Below are 13,118 nucleotides of genomic sequence, written 5' to 3'. Positions count from 1 at the left end.
CGCATGTATGCGAAGGAGGGACAGGGGAAGACCAGTAGAGCCCGTCAGACGCATGGCACTGACTCGACTGGCTGGACGGTTCGTCCTAGACGACCACGGGGATGTAGCCGCTGCGCAGCAGAGGGCCAGGTGAGCTGTGGTGTTGTGTACGCGTGTATACGTGTTGAATTCTTCGCGGGTGGTAGCAGGGGGACATTGTTACCAAAAAAAAAAACGAAAGCAATATATATATATATATATGTATATAAACGAGTGATCGTGCTGCTACAAGTTCTGCACGGATGTCGGCTAAGCCCATCGTCCCCTACCCTACCCTTTGTTTTGCCGTATCGCTCTCACTCTTCCGCACGCACGCACGTTGTCTTTGCTGCCCGGCGCACTCACGCTGTCCAACACTCACACCTCCCTCCCTTGCTTGAACACGCGCCACAAGAGCGACCGCACAAAAACGCCGCTCATCACCGATGATGCGTTTCCGCGGCAGTCACTACCAGCAGCTGCTGACACAGCTGCCGCGCAATCTGCTGGTTTTCGATGGGCATTGCCTGCTGTGCCAAGCGCGCGTGCGTTACGTGCTGGAGCGCAATTTCAGTTTCTTTGGCTTCTTTAGCTTCGCGACGAGGAAAGTGGAGGGCGAGATCGCGGAGGGTCTGGACCGCCACCGGATCTATTTCGCCTCTCTCGACTCCAAGGAGGGAGCCAATGTGCGCCGCCTATTCTTCCAGCGTGCACTGTCGTCCTCCGCATCGCGTGCATCTTGCTCGGCGGCGCTGCCACAGCTGGTGCTTCCTGTGCCCGAGGACCTCGTGCTTGTGTTCATCGAGAAAGTGCCTTCCCAGACAGCCAGCTTCCTCACCGGCGTACGGCCGGGTGGCCTTGCCGCGGATGACCGCACACTCTTTGAAAACAAAACAGCAGCCTCCTACGGTCGTGGTGCAGCTAACTCTGCGTCCGCGACGACGTTTTCCACTGCGAGCTCGCGGCTCGTCAACGCTGCCGAGACAGACCTCTTCGTCTCCACTAACTACACGGCTATGTGCCGGGTCGGCATGCACCTCGATCGCTTTCTGGCACGCTCCATCTTCCGCTTCCTCTACTGCGCAGTGCCGACCTCGGTAGGCAACTGGTGGTTTGAGCGATATGTGTGTCGCCGTCGGAAGAACATCTGGGGCACCTCAGAGCAAGATGCGGTGAAGGAGTGCAGCATTATTGAGGGAATGCGGGAGCGTCGGTGGGTGTGGCGAGGGGTCAGCAGCAACTCGCTTCAGAGATAAGCGGGGCAGGGACGATGAAAGGCGGGGTACTCGCCAGTGCGCCGCAGCAGCCGTGCATGGGTAAGGCGACTCGGTGCTGGTGCCATCTGCTTGTACTCAGTCTCACTCTCCCGCCCCGACCCTCTCTCTCTCTCTCTCCTTTTCACGCCACCCATTTCGTCAGCGCGAGGGTGTTTCTTCTCTGTCACCATCACACCATCTGATCGCAAGCCCATTGCAGTGATCACGGTTGTCGGGACGCCCCAGCGCGTCACACAGTGCAGCTACGCATACGCATAAAAAAGAAACGGAGGGCGGGAAGTTCACGCCTTATCCCCTCCCGCCACCCCCACCACCATCTCCTGTGTGGTCCCAAACACAAAAGTGTGCATGGCGTGCTGGTGGGGCAAACTAAAGGAACGCGCCTCACGATGAGGGAGGTCTAGGGACATGCGGAGGAGGCGGCCTTTGTGTCGCCGCCACTTCGGCTCTCTCCCCTCCCTGCCCCCTTTTTCTTTCGAGCACGCAGCCTCGGCGGCCCGCTGCCGTCAGGCTCTGCATCGTGCACAGACCTTCGCCGATGTGCAGACAGGCAGTTGCGCATCCCCCCTCCCTCCCCCCTCCCTCTTCTCTTGTCGCCAGTGCTTTCTCTGTCCAGGAGCTCACTGCGCAGCGCCGCAGAAGCGTACACACAACTGCCAGCGGCACAGACCGAGGGGAGGGGGTGCCGCAGCTGCTGCTGCTGATGCCGCCGGCGGTCGTGGCGGTGGTCCTGTCGACACCTCTCCAGCGCAGCACTCGCTCGCTCTTGTCGCGGCGGCTCTTCCTGTTTGCCGCTGTTGCTGAAATGAACAGGGCCCCGCCCGGTGCCTGCGCCCTCGCTGCGGTCGCGCCTCTATCGTATCTACGCCGTCGGTGCACAGCTGCATCGTCGTCTCCGCCGTTTTTACTGTCGCCGCTGCACGCGGCGTGCGCCTCCGCCACGGCTCGTCGCCCTTTCACTTCCTCGCTTCTCAGCAAACTCGGAGACTCGGTTGCCTCCAAGGTGTCGCGGCTCGCCGAGAACGTCTGGCTAGCGGATGAAAAACTCGTGACGGAGCCGCGGCGAAAGTTCGAGCCGCAGCGCGTCGCCAACACGAGTCTGGCAGAGCGCCTCGCGGTGCAACGCAATGTGCGGCAGCGTCTCGTGCCGACGAAGGTTCAGGTTGACAAGTCGCGTCAGTACGTTGAGTTCACGTGGCCTGCGGACGCGGTGGAGGTGATGCGCTGCGTCTCTCTCGAGGCGGAACCGTCTGACCCGACAGAACCGCCTAGGACCTCATCTGCAAAATCTTCGTCAAGGCCTGCTACTGCACCTGTTGCCCGCCCCTCGTCTGCAGGGCCGGCAGCCTCGTCGCAGGCGCCGGAAAGAGCGGCTACTTCTGCTCGTGGCGCGCCAGCTGGAGAACTGACGAGGGCGCCTTTGCCGGCTTGCCACTCGCCTTGCGTCCCTTCTGGCACCCCGCTGCGGACACGCGCACTGGCCGAGTACCTGCGCGCCTACACCCCTAGCACCGACGGGGCACTCGGCGGCAAGGATATCATCATCTACGGCCGCCGCGGCATCGCCATCACGAAGATCATTCCCGTCGGCAACTACGCCCTGCGCTTTGTCTTTTCCGACGGTCACAATGGCGGCATCTACAGCTATGCGTACCTTTACTATCTCACGAGTCCCAGCACCAAGTACGGCCTCATGCGCGGCTACATCACGGAGCTGCGGCAGCGTCGCCGCTCGCGGGACCCGCCAAAGCGAGCCCCCTCCAGCAAGTACGCCAAGGCCATCGCGCAAAGAGCGGCGACAACGCGAAAGCACTAGACCACTGCGCACGCGTTGATTGGCTACCCGGCCGTCTCTCGCCCACGTCCTCGGCGCATGCTTGTCTGTGTGTATATCCTCGTCGCATTCTCTTGGCATGCTAGCGGTTGCTTCGAGTACCTCCCCGTTTCTTTGTTTCCTTCGTTGGGGCCCCTCCTGATGATGACAGGTGGGGGGAGCACACAGACACCCGCCGCTCAGTGCGTGGTATCACAGGGTCCAGTACCACCGCACCACCACCCCCTCCCTTCCCCCACTCCCGACTCCCTGCGTGTGTGAGGGAGGCAGCCCAGCAGCCCCCACCCAACCCTTCCCAGTGCCGAACCACTCCTGGTGGTGGTGGCAGGGCCCGGTGCCCGCAACGCAGCGAGGTCTGAGCGATTCAGCGCTACGGATGCTGTCGGTCAGGTCCTGCATGGAGCTGCGTCGACGCCACCTGCGCAGCGGGCGGATGGGTGGGTGGTGCGGGGCGGAGTGTGAGGCAGGGGCCGTGCTCTCAGGGGACTGCGTCGGCGCCTTGCTGGGCCGGCGTGTGTCGACGGCTGCCATGGCCCCCACGCGAGGTGGGGGCCTGTGTGACAGGGCCGGAAACAGTGTAGTGTAGCGGATGTTATATGACAGCGAAGCGGACCCGCTTTGAAGAAATACCAAAGAGACACGCAGCCAGGGAAAGGGGGGGGCACGTGGCACGACAATGCAGTGGCTCACAGCACTCTCCCCCCCCCTTTCTCCCACCACAGGCATGCACAGATGCGTGCGTAGGCTCAAAAAGGTGTTGCGGACGCGAGCGCCTGGAGGTGAGAGACCTTTATCCTCACTCGCTGTGAATATGCGCGGTGAGAGAGAGCTACTGGGCATGCGCGCATGCGTGTGTGTGGGGGGGGGGGTCGACATGGCGGCTCTCTCCGTCGCATTTCACATGCATCGTCTTTCGGCAAATTCTGTTTACTTTCTGTTCTTCTCCGTTGCATCGACGCTCCTTTCGCCAATGTGTTTCACGTCGCACCCACCACCAACCACCACCACACCGCCGGGTTTCTGCTCGTTTCGCCTGAACAGCGTTGCACCACCACCTTCATTTCTCTATGTACGTGTCGAGCCACACACACGCACGCACGCACACACGCTAAGATTTCACAAAACCCACGGACCCTACCTATAGAGCGTCTGCGCAAGCGGCACTCGAGGACGGATGGACAACGGGGATCTCCTCCGCTACGCATTGCAGAGGCGCCAGTACCTCGTCGCCATATGGCTCACTCTTCAGCAGCGCTGGTTCGTCACGTCTTTCAACGCCTCGACGCGGGTCGTGGGCTGGGCCGCCGTTGCCTTGGGTGTGGCCCTCGTCACCTTCACTGTGGTGACGTTCGCGCGCAACGTGGTGCCGGTGCTCACCACGCCGGGCACCCTCCCATACGTCTTTCTGCAGTGCCTCCTTGTGTTCGTCTCCTTCAACATCTATGTCAACTACTTCTGCTCGACAGCCCTCTCGAGGCACATCGGCCAAGCACCGCCGGAGTACACGTATCGGGGCCCGTACACCACCAACGCGACCGGTGCTCCTTACGACGACTCCGACTTCTCGCAAGACAGCAGTGATGACAGCGTGGAAGAAGGCGATGGTAGCCCATGGGTGTGTGGCCGCACACAGGAGATGAGCTCCATGGCTGCTGGTGTCCCGATGGCGCAGCACACGTTTTCCTCTCCGCACAGGGGCGTTGCGGAGGCACCTCGTGGCCCCTTCGACACTACTCTCAACGACTCCTTGTCGCCTCAAGTGCCTGTGCCGGCGGTTACGGGAATGGTGGCACCGTCGCAACCGCCACTCCCGACGACCAACTTTCCCGGCATTCGCGTTGTGCGTGTCTTTAGGGGCGATGAGAGCGCCGACGGAGACGCTGCTGCGACCGTGCCGCTACACCAGCCAAAAGCCGGCGTTGCCTGCTGGAGAGGTAGCACACGCTCGCTACTCGATTGTCTCACCCGTCTTACCCGGCGTACTAGTGCTGTGTTCCATGCACGAGGGTGCCACCGGTGCCACCTGCCGAATCGGCCAAAGACAGTGGCAACGCTGGACACACTTCTCGAGCTCGAGGCGATTGCCGGAACCGCTGAGCGCTACCCACCGCGACTGCGAGTCGCTCGCGTGCTGGACGTGCCGCGGCGCTACTGCCATCACTGCCGCCGCCTGAAGGCGCCGCGCGAGCACCACTGCGCCATATGCAACGAGTGTGTCACAAAGATGGACCACCATTGCCCGTGGATCAACAACTGCGTCGACGCGGAGAACCAGCGCTACTTCGTGCTGTTTGTGTGGTGGCTGTGGGTGGGCACCCTGCTGGCTACCGGATTCCTGGGCTACGGCTACATACGCGAAAGCAGCAACGCCCGCAAGTTTAGGCGACTGCACGCGCAGTGGAAGACGTCGCCAAACAAGGCCGCCGTGGAGGCGAAACTGCGTGCACTGCACATGCCCTACGGCCCTGCCGGTGTGCTGCTTACGTCGTATCTGACAACGCTGGCATTCGGCGTGGCGGTCATCGTCTGCCTCTGCATGTCGGTCTTCCTGTACGTCAACAAGCGCCTGGTGCTGGAGAACACGACGGCGATCGAGAGCATCTACGTGCATGAGAAGCGCACACACGTCTACGCGTCCACCAACTTTGCGTACCGCAGCCCGTACGACTTGGGGAAGTGGCTGAACTTCGTCGACCTCTTCTCCACCGCGCGTGACCCGCTTGTGAAGATGGCGCTGAAGGCGGAGGCGGAGGCGGACAGGAGAGCCACAGCGGCCCGCCCTGGCGGCTGTGCAGACGACCGTGGATGGCGCTGGGCAGCTGCCGCCAGGCGTTTGGCGCAACGCGTGGCCATCGCGGTGTGGCTCACCGGCTTTCCAACGTTCCGGCCAATCTACGGGGATGGGGTGCACTACCCCACATTTGACTTGCTTGCGTCCGGTGAGCTGCACCCGCTACTGGCGGAGTAGGCCAAGCAGGGTCGTAGCGGTGTGGATGCACGGCGGGGCGTAAAAGAGGCGGAGAGCGCCGCAGTGGCGTCTGTCTCTTGGGTCTCCCTTCCCACTCTCCGTCATCAGAGACACATGAAGGTGGAGGGGGGGTTGCGGTGGCGGGTTAACGGTGGCGCGGGCGATGGCAGGGATATGTTGCCAGTAATTCCATGTACCTTGCTGTCGCACGTAGCCGCGTCGACCTCCTAGCCTCTCCTATTCTTTGTGTGGGGGAAAAGGGCTCTCTTGCCCTTTGCTGGCTTGCTTCCTCGCTGCTCCCCAACCGCCTCAGTGCGGGGTCTAGTGCAACGCACAGACAAACAGGTGACCGAGGCGTACACTCTAGAAATCCGCGCAGGCATGTGAGCATACTTACACCACCACGCGCACTGCTGTCGCAGAGCCGAAACTCCTCAGCGAATCGATGTGGATGTGGAGACAGGAAGCCACAAAAGAGAACCGCGTGCTGTCTCCGCGCAAGGCCGCCATCATGTGTGCAGAGGTGCACGTTGGCCGCGCGGGGAGTTTCCGCTGAGCCGAGGCCGCTACTTCACATGATGCAGCGTCTGTATGAAGGCCCCTCCCCCCTTCATATGGTTGTGCGTCTGCTGCATTGCTGCAACGCGCTCCAATGTGCACACGGACACCAGTCCTTTTCTCTCGCTGTTCCCTTGCTTGCGGTCCCTCCTGATGATGACAGGTGGGGGAGCACACACACAAACATACATACAGCTCAGTGCGTGGTATCACAGGGTCCAGTACCACCGCACCACCACCCCCTCCCTTCCCCCACTCCCGACTCCCTGCGTGTGTGAGGGAGGCAGCCCAGCAGCCCCCACCCAACCCTTCCCAGTGCCGAACCACTCCTGGTGGTGGTGGCAGGGCCCGGTGCCCGCAACGCAGCGAGGTCCGAGCGATTCAGCGCTACGGATGCTGTCGGTCAGGTCCTGCATGGAGCTGCGTCGACGCCACCTGCGCAGCGGGCGGATGGGTGGGTGGTGTGCGGCGGAGTGTGAGGCAGGGGCCGTGCTCTCAGGGGACTGCGTCGGCGCCTTGCTGGGCCGGCGTGTGTCGACGGCTGCCATGGCCCCCACGCGAGGTGGGGGCCTGTGTGACAGGGCCGGAAACAGTGTAGTGTAGCGGATGTTATATGACAGCGAAGCGGACCCGCTTTGAAGAAATACCAAAGAGACACGCAGCCAGGGAAAGGGGGGGGCACGTGGCACGACAATGCAGTGGCTCACAGCACTCTCCCCCCCCCTTTCTCCCACCACAGGCATGCACAGATGCGTGCGTAGGCTCAAAAAGGTGTTGCGGACGCGAGCGCCTGGAGGTGAGAGACCTTTATCCTCACTCGCTGTGAATATGCGCGGTGAGAGAGAGCTACTGGGCATGCGCGCATGCGTGTGTGTGGGGGGGGGGTCGACATGGCGGCTCTCTCCGTCGCATTTCACATGCATCGTCTTTCGGCAAATTCTGTTTACTTTCTGTTCTTCTCCGTTGCATCGACGCTCCTTTCGCCAATGTGTTTCACGTCGCACCCACCACCAACCACCACCACACCGCCGGGTTTCTGCTCGTTTCGCCTGAACAGCGTTGCACCACCACCTTCATTTCTCTATGTACGTGTCGAGCCACACACACGCACGCACGCACACACGCTAAGATTTCACAAAACCCACGGACCCTACCTATAGAGCGTCTGCGCAAGCGGCACTCGAGGACGGATGGACAACGGGGATCTCCTCCGCTACGCATTGCAGAGGCGCCAGTACCTCGTCGCCATATGGCTCACTCTTCAGCAGCGCTGGTTCGTCACGTCTTTCAACGCCTCGACGCGGGTCGTGGGCTGGGCCGCCGTTGCCTTGGGTGTGGCCCTCGTCACCTTCACTGTGGTGACGTTCGCGCGCAACGTGGTGCCGGTGCTCACCACGCCGGGCACCCTCCCATACGTCTTTCTGCAGTGCCTCCTTGTGTTCGTCTCCTTCAACATCTATGTCAACTACTTCTGCTCGACAGCCCTCTCGAGGCACATCGGCCAAGCACCGCCGGAGTACACGTATCGGGGCCCGTACACCACCAACGCGACCGGTGCTCCTTACGACGACTCCGACTTCTCGCAAGACAGCAGTGATGACAGCGTGGAAGAAGGCGATGGTAGCCCATGGGTGTGTGGCCGCACACAGGAGATGAGCTCCATGGCTGCTGGTGTCCCGATGGCGCAGCACACGTTTTCCTCTCCGCACAGGGGCGTTGCGGAGGCACCTCGTGGCCCCTTCGACACTACTCTCAACGACTCCTTGTCGCCTCAAGTGCCTGTGCCGGCGGTTACGGGAATGGTGGCACCGTCGCAACCGCCACTCCCGACGACCAACTTTCCCGGCATTCGCGTTGTGCGTGTCTTTAGGGGCGATGAGAGCGCCGACGGAGACGCTGCTGCGACCGTGCCGCTACACCAGCCAAAAGCCGGCGTTGCCTGCTGGAGAGGTAGCACACGCTCGCTACTCGATTGTCTCACCCGTCTTACCCGGCGTACTAGTGCTGTGTTCCATGCACGAGGGTGCCACCGGTGCCACCTGCCGAATCGGCCAAAGACAGTGGCAACGCTGGACACACTTCTCGAGCTCGAGGCGATTGCCGGAACCGCTGAGCGCTACCCACCGCGACTGCGAGTCGCTCGCGTGCTGGACGTGCCGCGGCGCTACTGCCATCACTGCCGCCGCCTGAAGGCGCCGCGCGAGCACCACTGCGCCATATGCAACGAGCGTGTCACAAAGATGGACCACCATTGCCCGTGGATCAACAACTGCGTCGACGCGGAGAACCAGCGCTACTTCGTGCTGTTTGTGTGGTGGCTGTGGGTGGGCACCCTGCTGGCTACCGGATTCCTGGGCTACGGCTACATACGCGAAAGCAGCAACGCCCGCAAGTTTAGGCGACTGCACGCGCAGTGGAAGACGTCGCCAAACAAGGCCGCCGTGGAGGCGAAACTGCGTGCACTGCACATGCCCTACGGCCCTGCCGGTGTGCTGCTTACGTCGTATCTGACAACGCTGGCATTCGGCGTGGCGGTCATCGTCTGCCTCTGCATGTCGGTCTTCCTGTACGTCAACAAGCGCCTGGTGCTGGAGAACACGACGGCGATCGAGAGCATCTACGTGCATGAGAAGCGCACACACGTCTACGCGTCCACCAACTTTGCGTACCGCAGCCCGTACGACTTGGGGAAGTGGCTGAACTTCGTCGACCTCTTCTCCACCGCGCGTGACCCGCTTGTGAAGATGGCGCTGAAGGCGGAGGCGGAGGCGGACAGGAGAGCCACAGCGGCCCGCCCTGGCGGCTGTGCAGACGACCGTGGATGGCGCTGGGCAGCTGCCGCCAGGCGTTTGGCGCAACGCGTGGCCATCGCGGTGTGGCTCACCGGCTTTCCAACGTTCCGGCCAATCTACGGGGATGGGGTGCACTACCCCACATTTGACTTGCTTGCGTCCGGTGAGCTGCACCCGCTACTGGCGGAGTAGGCCAAGCAGGGTCGTAGCGGTGTGGATGCACGGCGGGGCGTAAAAGAGGCGGAGAGCGCCGCAGTGGCGTCTGTCTCTTGGGTCTCCCTTCCCACTCTCCGTCATCAGAGACACATGAAGGTGGAGGGGGGGTTGCGGTGGCGGGTTAACGGTGGCGCGGGCGATGGCAGGGATATGTTGCCAGTAATTCCATGTACCTTGCTGTCGCACGTAGCCGCGTCGACCTCCTAGCCTCTCCTATTCTTTGTGTGGGGGAAAAGGGCTCTCTTGCCCTTTGCTGGCTTGCTTCCTCGCTGCTCCCCAACCGCCTCAGTGCGGGGTCTAGTGCAACGCACAGACAAACAGGTGACCGAGGCGTACACTCTAGAAATCCGCGCAGGCATGTGAGCATACTTACACCACCACGCGCACTGCTGTCGCAGAGCCGAAACTCCTCAGCGAATCGATGTGGATGTGGAGACAGGAAGCCACAAAAGAGAACCGCGTGCTGTCTCCGCGCAAGGCCGCCATCATGTGTGCAGAGGTGCACGTTGGCCGCGCGGGGAGTTTCCGCTGAGCCGAGGCCGCTACTTCACATGATGCAGCGTCTGTATGAAGGCCCCTCCCCCCTTCATATGGTTGTGCGTCTGCTGCATTGCTGCAACGCGCTCCAATGTGCACACGGACACCAGTCCTTTTCTCTCGCTGTTCCCTTGCTTGCGGTCCCTCCTGATGATGACAGGTGGGGGAGCACACACACAAACATACATACAGCTCAGTGCGTGGTATCACAGGGTCCAGTACCACCGCACCACCACCCCCTCCCTTCCCCCACTCCCGACTCCCTGCGTGTGTGAGGGAGGCAGCCCAGCAGCCCCCACCCAACCCTTCCCAGTGCCGAACCACTCCTGGTGGTGGTGGCAGGGCCCGGTGCCCGCAACGCAGCGAGGTCCGAGCGATTCAGCGCTACGGATGCTGTCGGTCAGGTCCTGCATGGAGCTGCGTCGACGCCACCTGCGCAGCGGGCGGATGGGTGGGTGGTGTGCGGCGGAGTGTGAGGCAGGGGCCGTGCTCTCAGGGGACTGCGTCGGCGCCTTGCTGGGCCGGCGTGTGTCGACGGCTGCCATGGCCCCCACGCAAGGTGGAGCCTGTGTGACAGGGCCGTGGGTGGCGGCGTGGGGCGCTTGGACCCCAGGTTGTGTGGCAGAGAAGCGAACTCATGATTGCGAAATAAAAACGCAACTCTCTCTTACCCTCGCAGCCACGGCGTCCCTCTGCCCTTTTGGGTGTGCCCCATCATGCTCATGCGCCTACGAAGTTTCCGTCTGTCTTGCCGTATCTCGCTCTCTCTGCCTCCGAAACTGCTCAACGCCCCCCCCCCCGATACCCGCACAGAGAGAGAGCGAGCGAGCGAGATTGTAAACCTTCTGAAGGTGTCGTTCGTCGCTGTTGGTTGTGGCGTGTGTAATAGTGCGGCTGCGCCGACAGCCCACTGCCCGTCCTCTCCCTCCCGCCTTTGTGGCCTGTCCGTGAGTCCGCTGCGCTCGGTCACTTTTTCGCTCGTCTTGCGTCGTGCCCATCTAGTACTCGGCATACTCGTCTTCACGTTAGCTCTGCCGAGCACACCTCCTTGTTTCATTGCCCAACCATCCTTTTGCCTGCCCACCTCGCTCTCCTGTACTTTTCGTGTGCGTGTCGTTGTCGTTCCTCCGCATCGTTGGGTCCGCCGCCGCCTTTATTCGGGCGTTTAAGCGTGTGCCTGTGCGCTCGCTCTCTCACGCCGGCGAAGCTCACGCAGACAACGGCGCGAAGAGCGAACTCGCTGGACGAGATGATCTTCACTATCGTCAACGCGGTGCTCTCCGCGATTTTCCTTATGCTGGTCGTGGTGCCGCCGCTGTACATCTTCAGCCCTGACGATAACGCCGGAGAGCCGAATCGGCTGCCGAGCGCTGGCGAGGTCCTCCTAGATGAGAGCGTGACTCAGGGCGTGAAGCAGCGGCTGTATGTGCTGGTCGTCATCCCGACATGCACCACGCTGAACGCCCTCTTCCTGTACTTTGCCTACTATCGCCCAGTGCGTTTTGTCCACTATCGTGTCGAGCTGAACGTGCTGACGCTACGGTGGACCTTGGAGGCGAGGCGCCAGCAGCTGCAGAAGAGCGGCGTGCTCGCCGTCGGCAACCGCAGCATCGTCGGCGGCGGCGTGTCTGCCTCGAGCTTTGTGGTCAACGGCAGCAGCGTCGCCTCCTTGAAGCGATCAGAGATGTCCACGCGAACCGTCCACCTCGGCCAAGGCAGCAACCAAGCCCAGCGACTCGCGAGCACCCTGAAGTGGGAGTGGCGTCGGCACGTGCGGCCCAAGAGCGTGCGCAAGGATACGTGGGTGAATTCGGCCGTCTTTGCGGAGATCGGAGACCTGCGCGACCAGGTGGAGCAGCACTTTCTGACAAAGGCAAGCGTGGCTGAGGCGAATTTTACGAAGGCGGTGGTGAAAGCGGTGGGCGTCTTTGTGCCGCCCACCTCCGCAGCGCTGCTGGGGCAGGTGACGGACGTCGCCGCGGAGGCAAAGCAAGGGAATGGCTTCTACCTCTCCAGCCGCCCACCGCTGTCCACGCTCGGCTCCCCCCGCTCAGGCCCTCGGAGCACGGCACGGCACGGCATGCTCCGCGATGGCAAGGCTGCGCCGCGGCCCCAGAGCAACGTTGCACCACTTGTGCCGGCTGAGAGTCTCCACCCTGATCACCCGCGGGGTTCCATCATGCCGGCAAGCAGCAGCGGTGGCGGTAGCGGGGTGAGCTGTGTCGGCTCCAAATTCGCCGTTTTCCGCGGAGGCGAGAGCACCTCCTGGGGCCGGAGCAACACCGGCGCAGGCTTACCACAAGTCTTGCGAAGCAACGCGCTGGAGCGGACGCGCGAGCCGGCCGACATGTAAATGTCTCCTACCGATCCGGAGAGCGGCGAGGCGGTGGTGCATGTGTATGGGCATGGGGAGGGGGGGGGGATGAGCATAACAGAAGCAGCAGCAGCAACAGCCACTACGGCAGTGGTGGCGCCATGCGTCACGTCGAGAGTCGCTGCAGCAAAGGTGGCAAAAAGTCGCGATAACCTCACGAGCGCCGCTGTCTGAGGTGCGCGTTTCTTTTTTTTTATTTCCTTTGGCAACTGGAACTCCCGTGCTTTCGAAAAGTGGTGCGCGCAGTGGCATTTTCTCTCGTGCAGTAGTGACGGTGGCCCTCATCGTGGTGCGCTGCTGGTGTATGTGCCCTTCCCCTTTTGGTGGGGGAGCCCTGCAGCGTTATCGTTGCTTTCCCGGATGTAGTCTTGGTCGTCCGTGTGCATGTGCCGCGCTGCCGCATGCCTGTAGGTGCTCACCCACAGCCCCTACAGCCTATCATTGTACGTTTTCTTTGTTGTTTGCATGCATCGGTGCCGTCGAGGCTCCATACCTCTCTGTCCCGTTTGCTCCCCGCGCAGGACCACGAGCTGCGTTCGCGGTG

At 62.1% G+C, this 13,118-nt stretch overlaps 5 protein-coding genes across 5 annotated transcripts; all 5 read left to right on the top strand.

Moving 5' to 3' along the window:
• Positions 1–464: 464 nt before the first annotated feature.
• On the top strand, positions 465–1,274 carry LMJF_21_1420 (conserved hypothetical protein; the record flags this gene model as incomplete). Its single annotated transcript, XM_001683043.1, has 1 exon — positions 465–1,274. One exon carries the CDS (start codon positions 465–467, stop codon positions 1,272–1,274), a length of 810 nt encoding a protein of 269 aa, XP_001683095.1.
• Positions 1,275–1,833: 559 nt separating this feature from the next.
• On the top strand, positions 1,834–3,111 carry LMJF_21_1410 (conserved hypothetical protein; the record flags this gene model as incomplete). The annotated part of the gene is made up of 1 exon (XM_001683042.1): positions 1,834–3,111. The coding sequence occupies one exon, from the start codon at positions 1,834–1,836 to the stop codon at positions 3,109–3,111; it is 1,278 nt and encodes a 425-aa protein (XP_001683094.1).
• Positions 3,112–4,303: 1,192 nt separating this feature from the next.
• Positions 4,304–6,097, top strand: LMJF_21_1400 (zinc finger domain-like protein; the record flags this gene model as incomplete). Its single annotated transcript, XM_001683041.1, has 1 exon — positions 4,304–6,097. One exon carries the CDS (start codon positions 4,304–4,306, stop codon positions 6,095–6,097), a length of 1,794 nt encoding a protein of 597 aa, XP_001683093.1.
• A 1,748-nt stretch (positions 6,098–7,845) lies between these two features.
• On the top strand, positions 7,846–9,639 carry LMJF_21_1390 (zinc finger domain-like protein; the record flags this gene model as incomplete). Its single annotated transcript, XM_001683040.1, has 1 exon — positions 7,846–9,639. The coding sequence occupies one exon, from the start codon at positions 7,846–7,848 to the stop codon at positions 9,637–9,639; it is 1,794 nt and encodes a 597-aa protein (XP_001683092.1).
• Positions 9,640–11,449: 1,810 nt separating this feature from the next.
• On the top strand, positions 11,450–12,553 carry LMJF_21_1380 (conserved hypothetical protein; the record flags this gene model as incomplete). Its single annotated transcript, XM_001683039.1, has 1 exon — positions 11,450–12,553. The coding sequence occupies one exon, from the start codon at positions 11,450–11,452 to the stop codon at positions 12,551–12,553; it is 1,104 nt and encodes a 367-aa protein (XP_001683091.1).
• Between the last annotated feature and the right edge of the window lie 565 nt (positions 12,554–13,118).

The sequence above is a fragment of the Leishmania major genome, chromosome 21 (assembly GCF_000002725.2).
Source record: "Leishmania major strain Friedlin complete genome, chromosome 21".
Taxonomy (NCBI): Eukaryota; Euglenozoa; class Kinetoplastea; order Trypanosomatida; family Trypanosomatidae; genus Leishmania; species Leishmania major.
This window is presented reverse-complemented; position numbering and strand designations above follow the sequence as displayed.